At 44.2% G+C, this 18,354-nt stretch overlaps 2 protein-coding genes across 7 annotated transcripts in view; both read left to right on the top strand.

Annotated features, from left to right (window-relative positions):
• The window catches only part of arhgap46a (Rho GTPase activating protein 46a), a 41,244-nt gene extending 39,568 nt beyond the window's left edge, over positions 1–1,676 (top strand). Inside the window, exon 10 of the mRNA XM_031567387.2 lies at positions 76–1,676. Within this exon, the coding sequence (XP_031423247.1) occupies positions 76–270 (195 nt within the window). The 3' untranslated portion in view covers positions 271–1,676. The remainder of the gene's footprint in view (positions 1–75) is intronic.
• A 904-nt stretch (positions 1,677–2,580) lies between these two features.
• On the top strand, positions 2,581–17,886 carry phf20a (PHD finger protein 20, a). 6 transcript variants are annotated; one of them, XM_031567381.2, is made up of 20 exons: positions 2,818–3,964; positions 4,129–4,182; positions 5,075–5,172; positions 5,768–5,978; positions 6,386–6,470; positions 6,660–6,736; positions 6,854–7,355; positions 7,921–8,028; positions 8,162–8,350; positions 9,076–9,126; positions 9,234–9,503; positions 9,760–9,996; positions 10,715–10,810; positions 11,748–11,906; positions 12,364–12,545; positions 13,016–13,115; positions 13,542–13,737; positions 14,553–14,922; positions 15,181–15,412; positions 16,360–17,886. In XM_031567381.2, the coding sequence occupies exons 2-20, from the start codon at positions 4,162–4,164 to the stop codon at positions 16,500–16,502; spliced, it is 3,327 nt and encodes a 1,108-aa protein (XP_031423241.1). In that variant the 5' UTR covers positions 2,818–3,964; positions 4,129–4,161; the 3' UTR covers positions 16,503–17,886. The 6 variants fall into 6 exon arrangements, with proteins under 6 accessions (XP_012696698.2, XP_031423241.1, XP_031423239.1 ...); XM_031567379.2 differs by having other exon boundaries at positions 5,768–5,990; XM_012841244.3 differs by lacking the exons at positions 2,818–3,964; positions 4,129–4,182 and adding an exon at positions 2,581–2,744 and having other exon boundaries at positions 5,768–5,990.
• Positions 17,887–18,354: the final 468 nt, after the last annotated feature.

Here is an 18,354-nt window from a genome sequence, read left to right as displayed (position 1 = left end):
ATACATACATACATACATACATACATACATACATACATACATACATACATACTAATTGTCTGCTTCTCCCTACAGGTGTTTGCGCAGCCCGCTAATGTGGCTGTGACTAAGATGGACGTGAATAACCTGGCCATGGTCATGGCCCCCAACTGCCTGCGCTGCCAGTCTGACGACCCCCGCATCATCTTCGAGAACACGCGCAAGGAGATGTCTTTCCTGCGCATGCTCATCGTGCATCTGGACACCACCTTCATTGAGGGCATCGTGTAGATCATATACACACAACTTCTCTCTCACACACACACACACACACACACACACACACACACACACACACACACTGAAGTTTATGTACAAGAGAACACAGTGCAGAGGCCCTCAGTGAGCTTGTGGACAAAATTGAGTGCTCAGTTAGTTCATGCTCTCGTCTCTAGGATATAGTGCCAAACCCCCCACTGCTTTACTGACACCAGATCCCCATGCCAAACAGTGGGGGGAACTCTGTAAATATATACACACACAAATATATATATACATACATATATATATTTTTATAAGTGCATGATGAACAAGGTGTCCATTCTCTTGACTGAAGACGTCTGTTTGGACATTGAGGAAGAAATATCAGAATCGTTCAGAAAGAATACTGATACAGAATAATTTATTTCAAAGAATACAAGGTCATCCTGAAAAGATGACAAGTGGCTATAAAAATAATCTTTGTTTCTGGACTCTGTTTTGGCCTAAAAAAAAAAGTCTATCTGCATTTCTATGCAATGTTTTAAGGAGGAGGGGGGAAAAAAAAGATTTGTATTATGTACACTATAAGTAGGATTGTAATAGTTATTGTCAGGGATTGAATATTACGTTCCTTCCTACCATTTATTCATTTGTTGGTTGTTATGTAAAGATCTGTCAGTGCTAATTGGTTTCTGTTGTATAAAGCAGATTTTTATGTGAGCAGTGCAACAGCAGCTTTTTAATGAAACAGGCCAGGAGCCGTAATGATCTAATCAAATACTGGAAGCAATAAGATTTTGCAATAAACTACTGCTTTAAGGAATCTGTGAAGAAGGGACTTGTGAAATATTTTACAGTCCTTGATGGTTCTACTTATTCATTGTGATCGCTGGGGATGTCTTCAAAATTAACTGTTCTTATCTGTTATGGTCATTTTTAGCAGTCCTCCACAGAATTCAGTCGACATTTTTGGACAAACCATAAATCGAATTGTATTATCGTGTGGATATGAATGAAACAAATATGTGCATAAATGTAAACAATATTTCTTTGTGTTAGTGTTTTTTTGTGACAGTTGAGCTCATTGTAAACTGTTGTTTATTTCTGAGAGGCAGTCTGTGTGTATTGACTATGGGGGAGCACACAAAGAATGTAGATGACTGGTGTAGCTTTTGTAATATAAAAATCCCTTGTAAATAGTTCACACACTCGTTTTTAATAACCAAACAGCAGGTGACTTTTCACGTCTTTTCTGGGGGGGGGGGGAAACAAACATGAAAATGTGTTTCTTGTTGTGATGTAAATGTTTCTGTGAGATATGTTTTGAGACTGCTTGTTTGAAATCAGTATTGATCCACCTTACCAATATGTGTGTTTGCATTATTTGTTGACTTGTGGAATGGTTGTTCGAAAATAATAAAATAACACAAACCTTCGAGGAGTCTCGGGGTGTTTAAGGGCTTTGACTGCCCTCTCCTGGCCAAAACAAACACATTAAGAAAGTTAACCCTTTCTCTGTTCATCACACCGATAGTTCATTGCCACGAAAAATGAAAACCGAGTTGCCTACTATTCGACTGTACAGCCAACTTCCAGAAGGCTTTTGAATGTTGATAATTAATAATTCTGCTGTATATATACCCAAATAGACTAGGGCACCAATTTAGATTACAGAAATATATTTTAGTATCAGTTTAAGTAGCCGTAACATCATTACAAATATGAATAAATGATCAAATAAATATTTTGTGTTTTGTTGATTTGTTTTTCTATCATTATTTGATACAGACAGCTATATGTTCTTCTAGGCAGTGGTACAGGAGGTTGAGAAGTCGTTTAGTAATCGGAAGGTTGTTAGTTCGATTCCCTGTCGAAGCATCCTTGAGCAAGACGCTGAACCCCTAATTGCTCCTGATGTGCAGTGTGCCATCAGTGTAAATGTACAATGTGTATACATCCTTGTAAGTCGCTTTGGATAAAAGCGTCTACTAAATGTTAATGTAGGCAATTACCCACCGATTACGTTTTACATGCAGGCCTATGGTACATTGGCTAGTCATGAGGCCTATGTTGCCTTTTTAACGCTGTGGCCCTGTGTGAGTGTAGGCTACTAATAATGTGAAGTGCACTAGACTGCAAAAACATCCCAAAAAACAGTAAGCTTATTGCAACATGTCTAAAACGTAGAAAATGCATGGGCCCCTATAACATGCAGTTTCCGTTTTGACTGAGTAATTTCACTACTTTTGTTTTTATTGTTTCTGACTTAATACGCATTACTTTCAGCAAACTTGACATTTTTACAGCCAGACCAAGTGAAATGCAAAGGGATTATTTGTGCGCGTGCGCAAATGAACGCAGCTCTGATCACCACACCGGTAGTGTGGTTCGAATATATTGGGCAAGAAAACTGCGTGTGTGCTTAAGGAAACGCGGTTCTGTTCCGCATATCAAGAGAAGACAGCATTATCCTCATCACTTTTGGAGGGGAATATAACTGCAAGGTAATAAATAGCTGCATGCAGATTTTTCGCTGTCTAAATTTTACGCAGCACGAAGAAACCATGTGAAGGGTCCGCATTGTTATGATTGGGTTCATCGCTCCTCTCTATAGCATCTATCTATCTAACTATCATTTCTAACAATCACTATCTATCCATCATTACTTTAGCTTAGATGTCATTTTGTTTTTCCCTGACGTTTGTATTTGGGGAAAGGCCTAGTAGCATGTGTTTCTCCTGCGAGGTGGTTTCTTCTTTTGCATGCTTTTTGCGAATGTCGTCGTGGTTCCAGACAACCAATGTCGTGGTTCCAGACAACTTGGCGTGTAGGTCCCAGGAATCCGGGTCAGTCCGGACAAGTTGGGCTCTGCATTCGCCTGTATTTACTGTGTGACTGCACACCAGCGGCCTGGGAAATTTTGAGAGCCAGCCAACATAACCCTTAAGATGTCTAACGTTAGGCTCTGGCGGATCCGTAATACCATGTAGCTAAATTGCTGAAAACAACAAAGGGTTCCCCATTTACACAGAAATATATTTAACCTACTAAACACCAAATAGACTTAACATCACCCATTTTCATCACATCACAACATATTTAGCGATTAGGGCTAATTAAGTGATCGGTGTTCTGAGTTTTTTGTTGCTATAGTAAGCATTGTACCACTACCGTGCCACGCCGGATGCTATGCGTGATAGAAGAAATAATGTCCGTTTTATCCTGTCTACTGAATCGACAAAAATGATTAAGGATAGTATGGGCTATTTCCATTGCGATTCGTATACAGGCGTAATCTGATTGTGCTTCACAAACGGAGTCAATAGATAGCTGGGTTTAGGTCAGACATATCCCACCCATGCGCACATAGACGAACTCGTCTCGCCCTCCTTTCAGTTCATAAACAAAAGTGATCCTAGTTGCGCGCCATTTGCGTCACTAGCTATCACGCTTTCGTTGTTACGAACTCACGGAAGCATAGCAATACATTTATTACAATATCATGAATATCATATATTTGTATCCACTTATTTTTGAGATATTCGTGTCAGGGAAGCTTGCTTTGTGGTCGGTTGCATAATAGACAGTCTAACGTTAAGGCAATTTCGCCATTGTTTCCTACTGGGGGTGGGCAAAGTGGAGTTACCCCTTGCTGTAAAACACGTGGTTGTCCGGTGTTTTTTTCTATCAAGGGCCAGCTAGCCCTACAATAAATCAATTGAAGGTGAGGTTTTTTTTTTTTTGTGACAACAGCGTGAATAAAACAAAGGCCTCGCCAGTTATAGTAGGCCCTTATTGTGTCCTTGTTGTCTTAACATTTTCAACCGTTTAACAGACTTCTGTTTCTCCTTTGTTCTTCCTGATTTTATCCATCCTTGTTCGCGTCAGAGTGGAACCGTATGCATATACCGTCAGCTGCTTATGTTACATAATAGACTACCGGTAGGTTAATGAAGTGAACATTTATATGTATTGCTTTTTATTGAATATACGTGCTATGGAGTGGAGCTCTTGACAATTGGTTTGATTATCTGTTTTGGATTTCTGAGTGGCTCGCATATTTATGCACCGCAAATGTTTGTGGATTCAGCTCTGGGCTTACTCTCAGCTCCAGCACTGTCCGGCTACTATGGCTTAATACAGTATAGCGAGAGTAGCATTCTGTCATTTACCCGGCCACCACCCACACATTCTGAGAAGAGACCGCAATGGCCTCGTTTCTGGTGAGCTACCTGTAAGGTAATTGGTGTAATCGCCTTACTAGGCTAGAAATGATCACGTAAGATGTCATGCACCTCAGCTGGCTTCAAAATTGTTGATTAGAGGTTTATAGCGTTGTTGTGGACAAAGTGCTCGGCTATCAGGCATGACACACACGTCGCGCTTCTGTCATGCTAGTCCACTTTTTTTGGATGGACCGGTAACTAAACTTGAATAGCACAGCGAACGTCCCCGCCTCTCTTCGCAAGCGTACTGTAAACGTTACCTGTTAGGGTTTGTCACTATCAGATGCAGTGTATTGTAAGCTGGACATGCTGGTATACTGACCGTGTTTTAAGGCAACCTCAATTACTAGAGGTTTACACATGTGGGCCCGTATTCACAAAGCCTCTAAAGGTACAACGAAAACTTTAAGTGCGACTTCGCAGTACAGTAGTCTTAACGGGAAGATAAAAGGCTTTGTGAATACGGGCCCATATTTGATTTACTGCTGTTCTGCTGTACTACGTGCACAGTGGGAAGGTCCCAGTTGTGGAAAACGACTTCCCTGGCGTCTGTGTTTGCTGGAGCTGTGTTGCCTGGGTAACAGTCTCCTTGACTCCCCTGCATATAGGTGGAGGAGAGCAGCATGAACAAAACGCCCCCCAACAGACGAGGCATCACCTTTGAGGTGGGAGCTCAGCTGGAGGCTAGAGACAGCCTAAAGAACTGGTGAGTCTTCCAGTAGTTTAACCTACCTCTCTCTCTGGAGCCGTTCTGGATTGCGTTTTTGAAATACTACACTGAAATTTATAAAGTGTGTGGGGGATGGGGGGGGGGGGGGGGCAACTACGTGAGCCTATGCCCATCACCAGGCATGCTAGTGTGTCACAGGGTAAGCCATTTAGAAGATGACAAAAAGGCTGTGATTCATCACCGAGTCATCCTCATACATACATTACTATGTTAGAATTTGTGTTGGAGGTTTGAAATACCACATCAGAAAAATCAGTCAGTCGGGATTATGCGGCGTTCACTGAGATTTCCATTTAATACGTTTGAGTTTGTACCATCATGCCTGACCAGATGGGTCACCGAAGCATTGCGTGAATGAGGTGTTCCTACCTACATATACCTGCCGAGTCTAGATTGGACCTGGCCTTGATCTCGCTCCGATTTCCTAAAATCTCACCAGATTCTGGCCAGCTCTGATCTAGAATCAGTTGCAGTCTAGGTATGGCCTTCAGTTAGGACTTGAGCCCCATGTGTGGTTCTTCTTCTATCATATACCCAAGAAGCATCTCTCTCCTTATGTCCTCTCTGGCAGGTACTCTGCTAGCATTGAGAAGATTGACTATGATGATGAGAAGGTGCTGATTCACTACCGGCAGTGGAGCCACCGCTATGACGAGTGGTTCGAGTGGGCCAGCCCGTACCTGCGGCCTGTGGAGCGCATCCAGCTGAGGCGGGAAGGACTGCAGGACGAAGGCCCCACCCCTGGGAGAGCCAAACCCAATCAGCTTCCCTCCTCTCATACCGTATGTTTAGAGGCAGGTGTTTTTTCTCCATATTGTATTGTTTCCCCACGTAAATGGAGAAGAGCACCCTGTACATCTCTGTAAAGCAAGGTTCAAAACAATAATAATAATAATAATAATAAAAAGTGTTATCTGACAGATGTGAAAGTATGATTATGTTGACTTTTTAAAAATTGTATTCTCTCTGTTTCGAATTAATTCACGTAACCAATTTTATCTGAAAACAGGATTCACCCTTTGGGAATGACTTTCATAAATGTACTACTACTGTCATTGTAATGAGATCCTGCGTGACACCGTTGTGTAACATTGTGGTTGTGGTTTAATGGTCACCAGAAGCAGGATATAGATGCACAAACCTTGACTAGTTCTATGATTCTAATACTGGGCTGTTCTGATCTTTCCAGGGCTTTCGTGTGAATGACAAAGTGTTGGCCAGTTGGTCAGATTGTCGCTTCTACCCTGCAACTGTCTTGGCTGTCAACAAAGATGGTGTGTGTGTGTGTGTGTGTGTGTGTGTGTGTGTGTGTGTGTGTGTGTGTGTGTGTGTGTGTGTGTGGTTATTGAAAAAAAACACCAGTGTATTACAAGATTAACTATATTTTCATATTTTTTTATTTTGAATTTGAAGTGATGGTTAAATGCAATTTCATAATTATTCTTAAAATCTATATCCCATAGCATCCTACACTGTAAGATTTTATGACAACGTTGTACAGACAGTGAAAGGAATCCACGTCAAGCCCTTCATCCCAACAGTAAGTTGTACATTTGTGTCTGCTCAGCTGCCCTTTGTAGATATGATGTGTGCGTTGTATGGGAAAGGTGTTATGTAGTGTTTTTAAGTTTCTTTTTTCTTTTTTTTTCTGGAAAAGGGTAGATACAAGGGCAAACCACGGGTGATGGACAGAAACCGAGAGAGGTCAGTAGATGGAAAGACCCAGAACGGGAGGGAGAGGAAGCCACCTGAGAACAGGGCCCCGAAGGGGAAGAAGAACAGACCCAGCTCATCTGATCAGGATGGAGAAAGCAATACAGACGAGGAGGAGGACGAGGAGCAGCAGCAGCAGGAAGGACCCCGCGCACACTGGCACCAAGAAGAGCGGGAAGAAGACATGTGCGTTGGGGAAGAGCTCTCCGCCATAGCTCTGAGGGACGAGGAGAAGCCACAGATGGAGAAGGAGAGCAGTGAGGGCAAAACTGGCTTAACCATTGGGAATGAAGACGTGAAGATCAACAGAGAGACGGAGCAGGAGGTGCCAGACCAGAGGATCGGCACGGCTGAGGCGTCCAGTCTTGGAGGAGACATTAGAGATGGAGGAATGGAGCAGAAGGAAGAGGGTCACCACAAGAAGACAAGAGAACAAGGGACGGAAGGTGAGTGTATCAGAACACACACAGAGACACACACACAGAGACACACACACACACAGAGACACACACACACACACACACACAGAGACACACACACACACACAGAGACACACACACACACACAGAGACACACACACACACACAGAGACACACACACACACACAGAGACACACACACACACACAGAGACACACACACACACACAGAGACACACACACACACACAGAGACACACACACACACAGAGACACACACACACACAGAGACAGAGACACACACACACACAGAGACACACACACACACAGAGACACACACACACACAGAGACACACACACACACAGAGACACACACACACACACACACACACAGAGACACACACACACAGAGACACACACACACAGAGACACACACACACACAGAGACACACACAGAGACACAGCTATTAGGGCCTATAGAAAGTACATGGCATTTGAATAATGTTAGTGAGCTATACTGTCAGTGCATGATAATATGATCAGTACCTGTAGGTGTTTCCCCATCATACCTCAAGCCAGTGTCTGTGCTTCTCAGAATCATGGTCAGGAAAGGAGGATGGGAATGTGTCAGTGCTTAGGAAGAGGAGAGTGTCCGTGGAACAAGCTTCCCCCTCGAAAAAAAGCAAAGTTGACAACCATTCAGGTTTGTTCTTGATTCCTTTTAATCAGTGTCTTTTTCCCGAACCAATGAGTATCATTTCTCAGCTTTGAAGGTCAGCCTTTGATGACTGCGTGTCATTGTAACATGTGCTCTACTTTGTGTTTTATTTTTCTAGAACATGGTCTACACAATGGAACTACTCTCTATACTGAGACGTCCAATCAAAATATATCAGCACCAGTGTCGACGTCAACCATAGTGGCCTCAGCTCAGCCGTCCAATGACACAGAGGTCCAGAAGGCTGAGGGCCAGTCAGAAGTTGCCACACCACCTGTGACAGCCCATGTGGACCCGCCTGTTAAACGTAGGTCGCATACAAAATGTATACTGGCCGAGTGCTGAATTGCAAATGTGTATCACAGATGAAAAATGCAGGTTCAGGAAATGCTCCCTAATTTTTTTTTGAGTCGACCATCTGAATTTGCTAGTTAATGCAAGAGGTTGTGTGTGCCGCTTATTCATTGGCGGATGAAAATGTGCGGGGTCTTTTACTTTCTGGACCTAAAATGCTGTACCTGTGGGACACACAATCAAGAGCTGGTCTAGGATCAGTTACTCACCCTTTCATTTAAGTGTGGAAAGTGAGAGAGATTTGTGAGAAACCTGATTAAACAGTGGACAAAATGTGCAGCAGTCCCCTCTGCTGGTTGAAGAGTGTAACAACAATAGTTTTTTTATGCTGACCGAGAGTCCTTGTGGAATTTGTGTTTAACCTACTTTGTGATTATGTAATAGCTCTTTTGAAGTTGAATTTATCTATCAGTTGTGTGAACTGTTCTATGCACTGTACTGATTGTGTATATCATGCACATCAAAATGTCATATCTGTATATTGAAATCCTCAACATCTGGCAGCCCATAAAAACCCCATAAGGTAGATTTAAAATCAGTGCCATCCACATAGTTTGGATGCCCAGTGAAAAGATTGTGTAGTATAATAACAGTTCTTGTTTTTTAATTAAGAATATCTGTTTGTGTAATTATTGATTGTCGTTAACTGATGAAGGCATGTTTTTTTCTCTCACACAGCTATAAGGAAGCAGGGCTTCCACAATCCCAACAGATTCAGCAGAGAGCCATGTGAGTATATCCCTGTTTAAAGCCCCCATCTGTGCTGTGCGAGGAAGAAATCAAGTGGTTTACTTATGTTTCTTATTCTCTGTCTGTCTGTTTGTCTGCCTCCTCAGTGTACAGGGTGGTGAAGAACCAGCCGCCCCCTGTTCTCTCCATCAACCTGGACCACAACGCCTTTAAGTGCAGCGCGCCGGGCTGCACCAAGTCCTTCCGGAAGGCCAAGCTGCTGCACTACCACATGAAGTACTACCACGGCGAGGAGAAGCCCCTGGAGGGCGAGCTCAGCCCCAGCACCGGGGGCCCCAAGCCGGCCGGGGAGAAGCAGGTGGCGCCCGCCCCGCGGGACAGCCCCAAGAGGCGGCGCACCATCTCTGCATCAATGCGTGAGTACCAGGAGACATCTTTGCAGGCATATGAAGGCGTGATAAAGGATGCTAAAGGCAGATACACACACACACACACGCACACACCTTAGGATTTAAAAAGTATACCATGAAAAGCTGCTGGCTTCCTCAGTAATAAATAGTATTGATATCATCAGAGGGTAGAGAGTGTGAATGGTGAATGTCTATGTTACATGACTGTGTGTAATTGATTGTGTGTGCGTGTGCGCGTGCGCGTGCGTGTGTGTGTATGTAGACTCCTGTCAGCACAGTCCCAGTCGGCCCCCCACATCTCCCAGATCAGAGGCCAAGGCCGGGGTGCTGCTGGGGGAGAAGAGACGCACATCAGCGCCCCCTACGGTGGACATTCAGCTCCAGCTGCTGCAGCAGCAGCATCATCAGAGGCCCTCACTGAAGGAGAAGAGCAAGGAGAACCAGCTGGAGAGGAATGCCCACACCAACTTGGACAGGGACAGGAGCCCTATAGACATTGGTACGTGTGTGTGTGTGTGTGTGTGTGTGTGTGTGTGTGTGTGTGTGTGTGTGTGTGTGTGTGTGTGTGTGTGTGTGTGTGTGTGTAGGGGTGGGGGGGGGGGGGGGGGGTGAGGTATGTGAATGGATGGTTCAGTATCTGAGATAAAAGTATAAACAGTAATTTTACTTGATAACACTTAATATAATATTTTGTATCTTCTAGCAATATGTATACCATATATATTCAAGTTATATGCCATGTTGAGGAAATTGTACTATTTTTGAAGAGTGTGGAAAAAAAACAGTTAGTTTGACAATAGAGAACCAAATCATTCAGGATAAGGAGTTGTGTAGCCAATTAAGACAAGAATGAATGTGCATGCATTTGGGGGGTGGGACTTTTGAAGGCATGCCAAAGGAAAGGATTGTCGCCCTGTTTGTTTGATTATTGAGTTTCAAAATGACTACCTTCCTTGAAAATCACTGGACAATCCTTTAAAGACGCAGAAGTAAAGCTATATAAAACATAACATTGCTACTCCGACTTCTATAGCAGAAACCGAGTAGCATGGCTCTGTATTTTAATATAGAATAGTTGTAGAATGTTTTGCTCTCCCGGGTTGTGCTAGACCTTGTCCATTTGACACTCACATCATCAAGCCAAAGATCAATAGTTTAATCTTGTGGAGATCTGCACATCTTCTAATCCCTGAAAAAAAAACCATTCCTCTGAGCAGTATGCCTTAAGGATCGAGAGAAGACGAAAGACAAGAAACCCAAGGATTTCCTCCGCATTAAACTAAAGAAGAAGAAAAAGAAGAAGTCAAAGTCTGGTAAGAAAACAAGAAAGCTGCCTGGTATGAACGGCCTAGGGCCAGATTCACAGTCGGCACTGCAGCTATTTTTGGCTTTGGGTCTCAGCCATACCATCTTTTTATTACCTGTCTGATACACTCTCTCTGACTACTGGGGACTGTAGTCTAGGGACTGTAGCAACTGCAGATTTACGGCTTAAAACTGAAAAATGATTTCCCCACAAAGTCTGCTATTTTGTATAAAACGCACGGGTAGTGGTAGGGAGAGCAAGATGCAAGGAGGATGCTCAAGTTGTTTTCCAGGCCTGATTAAAAAAAAACATTCTGCAGGGACTACGCTAAGCTCTATGCCTCGTATTTAAAAAAAGGTTTTCAGTCAGTGTTTAGTTTTCAGTTGGGACATTGCAGATATACACAGTTCACATTTTTCTCTCGTTATCATTGAGGCACTTTGGAGAGTGATATTTTCTTTTATTGAAGATATTGTAAATCCACGGCTATCGGCTAAGTCCATGCACCATTACACAACAACTATCTTGACTTGATTTCAACTAATTTATCTTGAAATAACGAACAATATACAGATGGTTTGCAAAGGGCGCGATGTCTTACCATACCTTGACCTGGGCTTAGTTACGTACTGGTGTTCATAAATGCCTTGAACTGTTTGTGATCTGTGGGCATTGGTGTTTGGTGTGGGTTGACCAGGAGTCAGTCGGGCCATGCACCACTGGCAGGACTGCACCCCTCCCCTCCCCCCCCTGGTGATTTTCAGAAACGCTGCTCCCATACCTCCTCACGCCTTATTGGGCTGCTGAGGGTTTTGTTTGTTTCGCTGAATTGTCATGGTTGCAAAATATGAACTCTCTGATTTGCGTTCTCGTAGTTTAATGAGTAATTTTTTGCTTTGCGTCTGCTTTCTCCCCCCTTCCACTTGCCCCGCTCTTGTGGCCAGAATACAGAGGTAGTGAGGAGAATATTGACATCTCAGTATTCCAGCATCAGTTCTCCAAATTGGGTTTGCCCCACAAATTCCCCCCCTCACTCAATCACAAGCCTGAGGCCTACGCCAGCAGGCCCGGACACTTCCACACACAGCCACGTCATGTAGATGGTGGGTACCTGAGTTTGTGTGTGTGCTTGTGTGTGTGCCTTTGTATTACTGACATCTTTCTCTTTCCAGGCTTGCCATCATTCAGACATAGACCTGTTCTCAAACATCACTGCCTTAAAGTTTTGACAAAACTAGGACTGGTGATGGACCATAGCGGTTTCTCAATGAGATAAGACAAACATGGCATGAAATGCACGAGAACTCGTCTTGTCTCCATGGTGTCGGGCCCTAGCTTCTTCACAGCTTCCTGTGCGTTTCTCCCCGTTTAGCTTTCCATTGTTGTACGAGTTGTCATGAGTGCAAGGTCGTGAGCTAGACTAGACCCTTAGACACGAGGTCCCATTTCGATGCTCTTAGATTCCAACCTTTGGTTTGTGATTTAGTCAGTCAGTCAGTCAGTCAGTCAGTCGTGACTGGTCAAAGTGATTTTCGGTCTCCTTCAATCTCTGCTCTGTAGATGAGGACTACGCAACCGATTGGTCCACGGACAGCTGCGGGTGGAGCGAGGAAGAGGTGGAGGCGCATTGTGGCGTCACAGACCCTTTCCTGAGTGACGACTCTACGGTAACAGGAACACGAGGCTCGGAGATCGTGCGCTGCGTGTGTGAGGCGGAGGAGGACAATGATTTCATGATCCAGGTGAAGACCGAAAGAGTGTTCCACTCCTTTCAAAACATCCGACTGTTAATTCATCCAAACCCTTTAAGTCCTTTAATGGCTGTGTCCCTATAGTTCAAATTCGGGAAAAGAACTATGCCTAGAGTAGATTGTAAAGTCAGGTCCAGGCATTTCCCGAAGATTTATGTGATGTTACTCACTCAGGCCAGCCACCATGGTTGTCCAGACTTTAATTAGTGTCATGGAGAGTGTTCTGAACTGTGTTCTATACTCACTGTACTGAAGCGGAACTCTCTCTCTCTCTCTCTCTCTGTGTGTGTGTGTGTGTGTGTGTGTGTGTGTGTGTGTGTGTGTGTGTGTGTGTGTGTGTGTGTGTGTGTGTGTGTGTGTGTGTGTGTGTGTGTGTGTGTGTGTGTGTGTGTGTGTGTGTGCGCGCTTATGGGAAACTGATGTCTTCTTCTCTTCTCCATCATTTCCCCTTGTCTGACCAGTGTGAGGAGTGTATGTGCTGGCAGCATGGCACCTGCATGGGCCTCCTGGAGGACAACGTCCCAGAGAAATACACCTGCTATATCTGCAGAGACCCACCAGGTGAGCCCCCCCATGCATACCACAGCTCAACCCCATGAGAACGCACTCCCAGGCCAGGTTCAACACCAAACAACAGGCCTCCCCCTGCACAGACTGATGGAGAAATCCAGGCTTTGCCGAGGCTTAATCTACAGCATAACTAAGCCGGTTTCATATTAATCCGCCTTGAGTTACATATTAGAGGGAATTACGCTTTCCTGTTTCTCACTATGGATAATGTTCAAAACGTATTGTATTCTTCTGTGTTGGTGGCCTTCAAAAATCACTAACTGGGATTACATGGTAGTTTTTGTTAGTTTTTAAATTTGTATTATTGGTTTGCTTTTAGGTAAGCTGGAGGTTGTCTTTCTTTCTTTCTCGCTCTTGTTTTCTCTCTTTCTCTCTCTCTATCTATGTGTTTACATTTAAACATGTGTGTTTGAGCAGGCCAGAGGCAGAGCCTGCGGTACTGGTATGACCGCGAGTGGCTGAGCAGTGGCCACATGTACGGCCTCTCCTTCTTGAAGGAGAACTACTCGCACCAGAACGCCCGCAAGATCACCGCCACACACCAGCTCCTGGGAGATGTGCAGCAGGTGTTGGAGGTGCTCAACGGTCTGCAACTCAAGATCAGCGTCCTACAGTGAGTACAGCGCCACCTACTGACCAATAGCACATGCCGGCCCTTGGCCGGTAAACCCTCATCGAACTGAAATCGCATGATGGCTGTTCCTGTGAACTCACTTCACAGAGGGTTATGCTAGCAACACCTACTCCTGACAGTAAAAACGTCTTGATGGTCACACTCAGTACGGGGTTAGAGTTTCCAGTTACCAGGCAGGAGAGAGACCAGGAGTGCCAAGCCCTGGGCCATTGCTTTAAGAGAAATGGAAAACTTCATGTCTCCCCAAAATTAATTTTTTTGAGGGATGAAAACTGCCCATAGAGACAACATTGCCGCATGTAGTACACAGGCCCTTAATTCCGTATTAGACAGTAAATGTAACTGAATGAAACCTCATAAGTGCAAGTCTAGCATAGTTCTTAAATAGATAACAGAAAAGCGTATGGTCACCCAAGGATTTCTAAAGATAGGACGGATACAGTGATTTAGTGCCTCCTCACTATTTTTAATACTCTGTTCTAAATATACTCCACCTGAGACATGAGTTTCTATCTGTTTTACGCCTCTTTCGCTCAGGACTGAGAAACCAATTATTTCAAAGAAGCATACTCTTGGTACTAGTCCTTTTACTCCTCCATACACTTTCGCAATTTATCACTCCAGGAGCCTCTCGGTATGTGTGCTTCATGAACCAAGTGTGTTCAAGGGTAGCTCTCTCATAGAAGGGTAGGATGCTCCTGTTTCAGCAGGTTTGTAAAGGTGTACAGATACAGTTTGATTTTTAGGGATTTAGGGATCTTTGATTTTAGACACCGTCTGTCCCTCTCACACAGGAATCAGACCCACCCGGACCTCCATCTGTGGTGCCAGCCGTGGCGGCCAGCAGACAAGCCCATCAAGAAGGAGGAGCTTGGCTCAGACGAGGGTTTGGGCAGCCTCGCTAACGGAGGCCGGGGGAAAGATGCGCAGCACCGAGCTCAGTCGACCTCGTCTTCGTCGTCCATGTCATCGTCAGCCTCGTCGTCATCTTCGTCGCCGCTCCCCTCGCCATTCCAGGACGCCTTCATCTCGTACATCAGCAGCGAGCATTGCTACCAGAAGCCGCGGGCACTGGTGGTGGAGAAGAGAGGCGGCTCCTACATGGATGGGGATCTGCACGCCTGTGACCCACAGAGACCCAGCGCCAAGCAGTATGCAGACCAGGCAAGTATGGACAGGGCACTGATGTTCACTGGAGGGCCTTTAAAACCAGCTAGCCTGCCTACCCCTTGCATCAGGCAAAACCTTCTAGAATTGACCCCGTTCTAAACCATCTATTTATATAAATATATACCAACCAGCAGAAGAAAAGAGTATATATACTGTATATACTCTTTTCTACTGCTGTCTTCTGTAAAATGGACTTTTAAATGACATGACTTGAATGTAAGCCCTCCTTCTCACTCTACATTTCTGTTTTAGGAATCTGATTACATGCGGTGGAGTCCTGAGGTGAAGGTGAAAAAAGAGGAAGAGGAAGAGGAGGAGTACCCCAGCGTCCGCAGCACCACAGCCACCACCACCACCACCACCACCACTAGCCGCAGCAGCAGCGCCCAACAGCAGCAGTGGCAGGCCAACCTGCTGGACCACATTGAGTCTGTGCAGGATGAGGTGTGCCACCGTATGGACTTCATCGAGAGGGAACTGGACGGTGAGACTGGGCAATTCTGTTTACATTTAGACTTTCACCCTTTGATCATTCTCTTAAGGACACTTTACAGACTGGATTTGATAAAGCAAGTGTTTCAGTAAGTCAGGGTGTTGTAGGACCGTGACCATTACATCGATCAAGACGTCAAAATCCAGCAGTCACACTTGGCATATTCAGAGACACTCCCCTAGCAACCCAAAATCACAGGCAGACATGTTTCAGACTGATGGAGTACAGGCTTTTAAAGCCAGCCCTAAGTCGTATGGGAGGTGGATATCCAGTAAGCACAAGGCGTTTCACTATTGACAGCTCTTTGCTTGAGCGCTGTATTAGCACAGTTTTGGTTAACACTGCTGTCAGCTTGTAATTAAGGCCAGACAAAACGCTGACAGAAGTCTTGCAAATCTGTTCCTTTAATTAGTCAGGCTTGGATGCAGTGAGCTCTGCTATGTTGTGCAGTATAAGTCTGGGGTTGCTTACCTCTGCCTTTGAGTTATCTGGCTCATTTAGATCTATACATTCCCATTCACTCAACATGTATGTGCTGTTATTTACTGTTAGTGGAGTCTCATAGTGAGTTTCTATGTAATTAAGGTCTGTGCAAGTCCAATGCCCTTGTTCTCAGTGCATCTCATCTCTCTCTGATGAAATACTGTGTATATTGATTATGCTCACAAATGTTTCCTGTATGTATTAATTGAAGAATTTCAATGTATTTGCACACACCCGTGTGTGTGTGTGTGTGTGTGTGGACGTGCGCGCACGTGTGTGTGTGTGTGTGTGTGTGGACGTGCGTGTGGACGTGTGTGTGTGTGCGTGTGTGTGTGGAGGTGCGTGCGCGCATGTGTGTGTGTGTGGACGTGCGTGCGTGCGTGTGTGTGTGTGTGTGTGTGTGTGTGTGTGTAAGAGTATATTTGTGTTTTAAACCCTGTTTTCCTCCCCTACAGTGCTGGAGAGCTGTCTGGACTACACGGGTGAGCTGGAGCCCCCGGAACCTCTGACACGTCTCCCTCAGCTCAAGCACCGCATCAAAGAACTGCTCTCTGAGCTGGGCAAGGTGCAGCAGATCGCCCTCTCCTGCACAGCCTGAGGGCGCTAGAGAGCAGCACTGCCCAACAGCCCGCCAGGGCGCACCAAAGAGGAAACCCAGGAAGAACTGAAATTTAAAAAAAGGAAAAAAAAAAGTAACATTTGATTTAAGACGTTAAATACGACCATAGTCCAATCTCATCTTTTACTGTTCCTTTACCTATGAGTCACTGATTGTAAAACAGCATGGACTGGTGGTGAAAGCCATGCCAAAGTCTACCCCAGTGTTGGTAGTATAGAGCTCATGGTAGAATGGGGTGGTTTTCGTTGGGTATTAAGTGTTCCCTGGGCTCTCTGATGTGCTGTAATGATGAGGAACTGCCAGAATGTTTGCCCCACCTACTACAAATTTGACATTCTTCCCTCATATCCTCAAGAATGTGTTCAGAACTGCACCTTAATTGTGAAGAAAGATCATTTTGCAGTGCTCGCTGACTTCTTTTGAAGTCTCTTCTAAAAATATATATTTGAGCACTTATACCTATTTGCAGATGATTGACATGAGCCAAGTCTGAACTTTGGAGTTGACTGAGCTTTAACAGAACCCATCTTGGGTCATCTTCAGATGCGTTACATTCACAGAAATTCCATCTCGGTTGCATTACTAATTTATTGTAACTAATCACGTTTGTGTGATCACCTCACCAACTGTTCATCTTTATGTAGATGACTTTGGGGTGGTGAAATCAGCCATGTTCAGATTGAAGGTAGTATCTGCAAAATTTGTCTCCTTGACCGGATCTTCCGTTTCTTTTCTTTTCCTTTCTTTAAAAAAAAAAAACCTGCGTTGGAAGCACTCGACAGAACTCTACCTGTTGGTGATTGTGTTTTTTTCTGTTTGTTGTATCTGTTGTCCATTTCCATTTCTCTTTTTTTGTCCTTTTGTAAATAATTTGGAAAGAATTGTATTTGTTCACTTTATTTATTGCTCTACCAATGCAAATGGATCGAATCCTTGACGTTTAGTGTGCAGAATACCTGAATACCTGTTCACTGCAAAGGTGTAAGTGAAGACCCTACTCTATGGATTCGGCTCTGAAATTACCTATTGTCTATGAAACTATTTGTCAATGAAAACTGAAAGTAGAGTTCTACTTCTGCCAGGACCTCCCCGAGGGGCAATTCAGATGCCTTGTGTTGACTTGTTTAATGACTTCATTTCCTGTAAGGAATCAAGCTTAAACACAGGCCTTATTCCGTGAAACAACTAAATGAATTAAATCTGTGATTCTGCAGATCTTCAGTCTGTAAAGCCTCTTTTTCAGAGGAAGGGAATGCAGGTTCCATGTAATCTTTCATTAATTGGTCGGACTAAAAATGTTTTGCGGCTCTTGTTAGGCAAACTACAGTGGAGCTTGTGAATAAATTCAAACTTCTAATCTGGATTTGTTCCTGTCTCTTTAGTGTCTGTTTGATGCAACTCTTTTGAAAGAATAAGGAGTAATATTTTGGGAGGGATTTATATGGTATAACAGGGGTAGGTCTAGTGTATATAATAATATGTATAGTCTTCAAACTTGCTGGACAGTCTAGTAAAGTAGCTTATGAGCAAAGAATGGCAGTGTTGTTTCAGAAGTGATACCTGTACCCTTTGGATTGGGATATCAAGGAAAGACTCCCAGAGCACATGGTATTTACAAGATGGCCCTTTGTAATGTAGGCTATAGCTTCAAATTGAGCTTGTGTGATTAAAAAAAAATGTTCAAGAACCTTTTGTGGAAAAGAGATATCGGATTCACACCCGTTACAATTTAGCCCAACATACACTCTCTTTTATCCTTAAATATAAAGATTTTTTTTTATAGCCCGCCCTGTAGGCTATTCTATACGCCTAAACCAACAAAAGCTAGGAT

This window comes from Clupea harengus, chromosome 5, assembly GCF_900700415.2.
Source record: "Clupea harengus chromosome 5, Ch_v2.0.2, whole genome shotgun sequence".
In the NCBI taxonomy this organism is placed as follows: domain Eukaryota; kingdom Metazoa; phylum Chordata; class Actinopteri; order Clupeiformes; family Clupeidae; genus Clupea; species Clupea harengus.
The sequence above is the reverse complement of the archived record's forward strand: the minus strand, read 5'-3'. Positions and strand labels throughout refer to the sequence as shown.

Coding starts and splice junctions, on each gene's coding strand:
- phf20a (XM_031567379.2), top strand. CDS start 4,162: ATGTTACATAATAGACTACCG. Junction 5,173..5,767: donor AGAGACAGCCTAAAGAACTG/GTGAGTCTTCCA, acceptor CCTCTCTGGCAG/GTACTCTGCTAGCATTGAGA. Junction 9,127..9,233: donor CAGATTCAGCAGAGAGCCAT/GTGAGTATATCC, acceptor CTGCCTCCTCAG/TGTACAGGGTGGTGAAGAAC.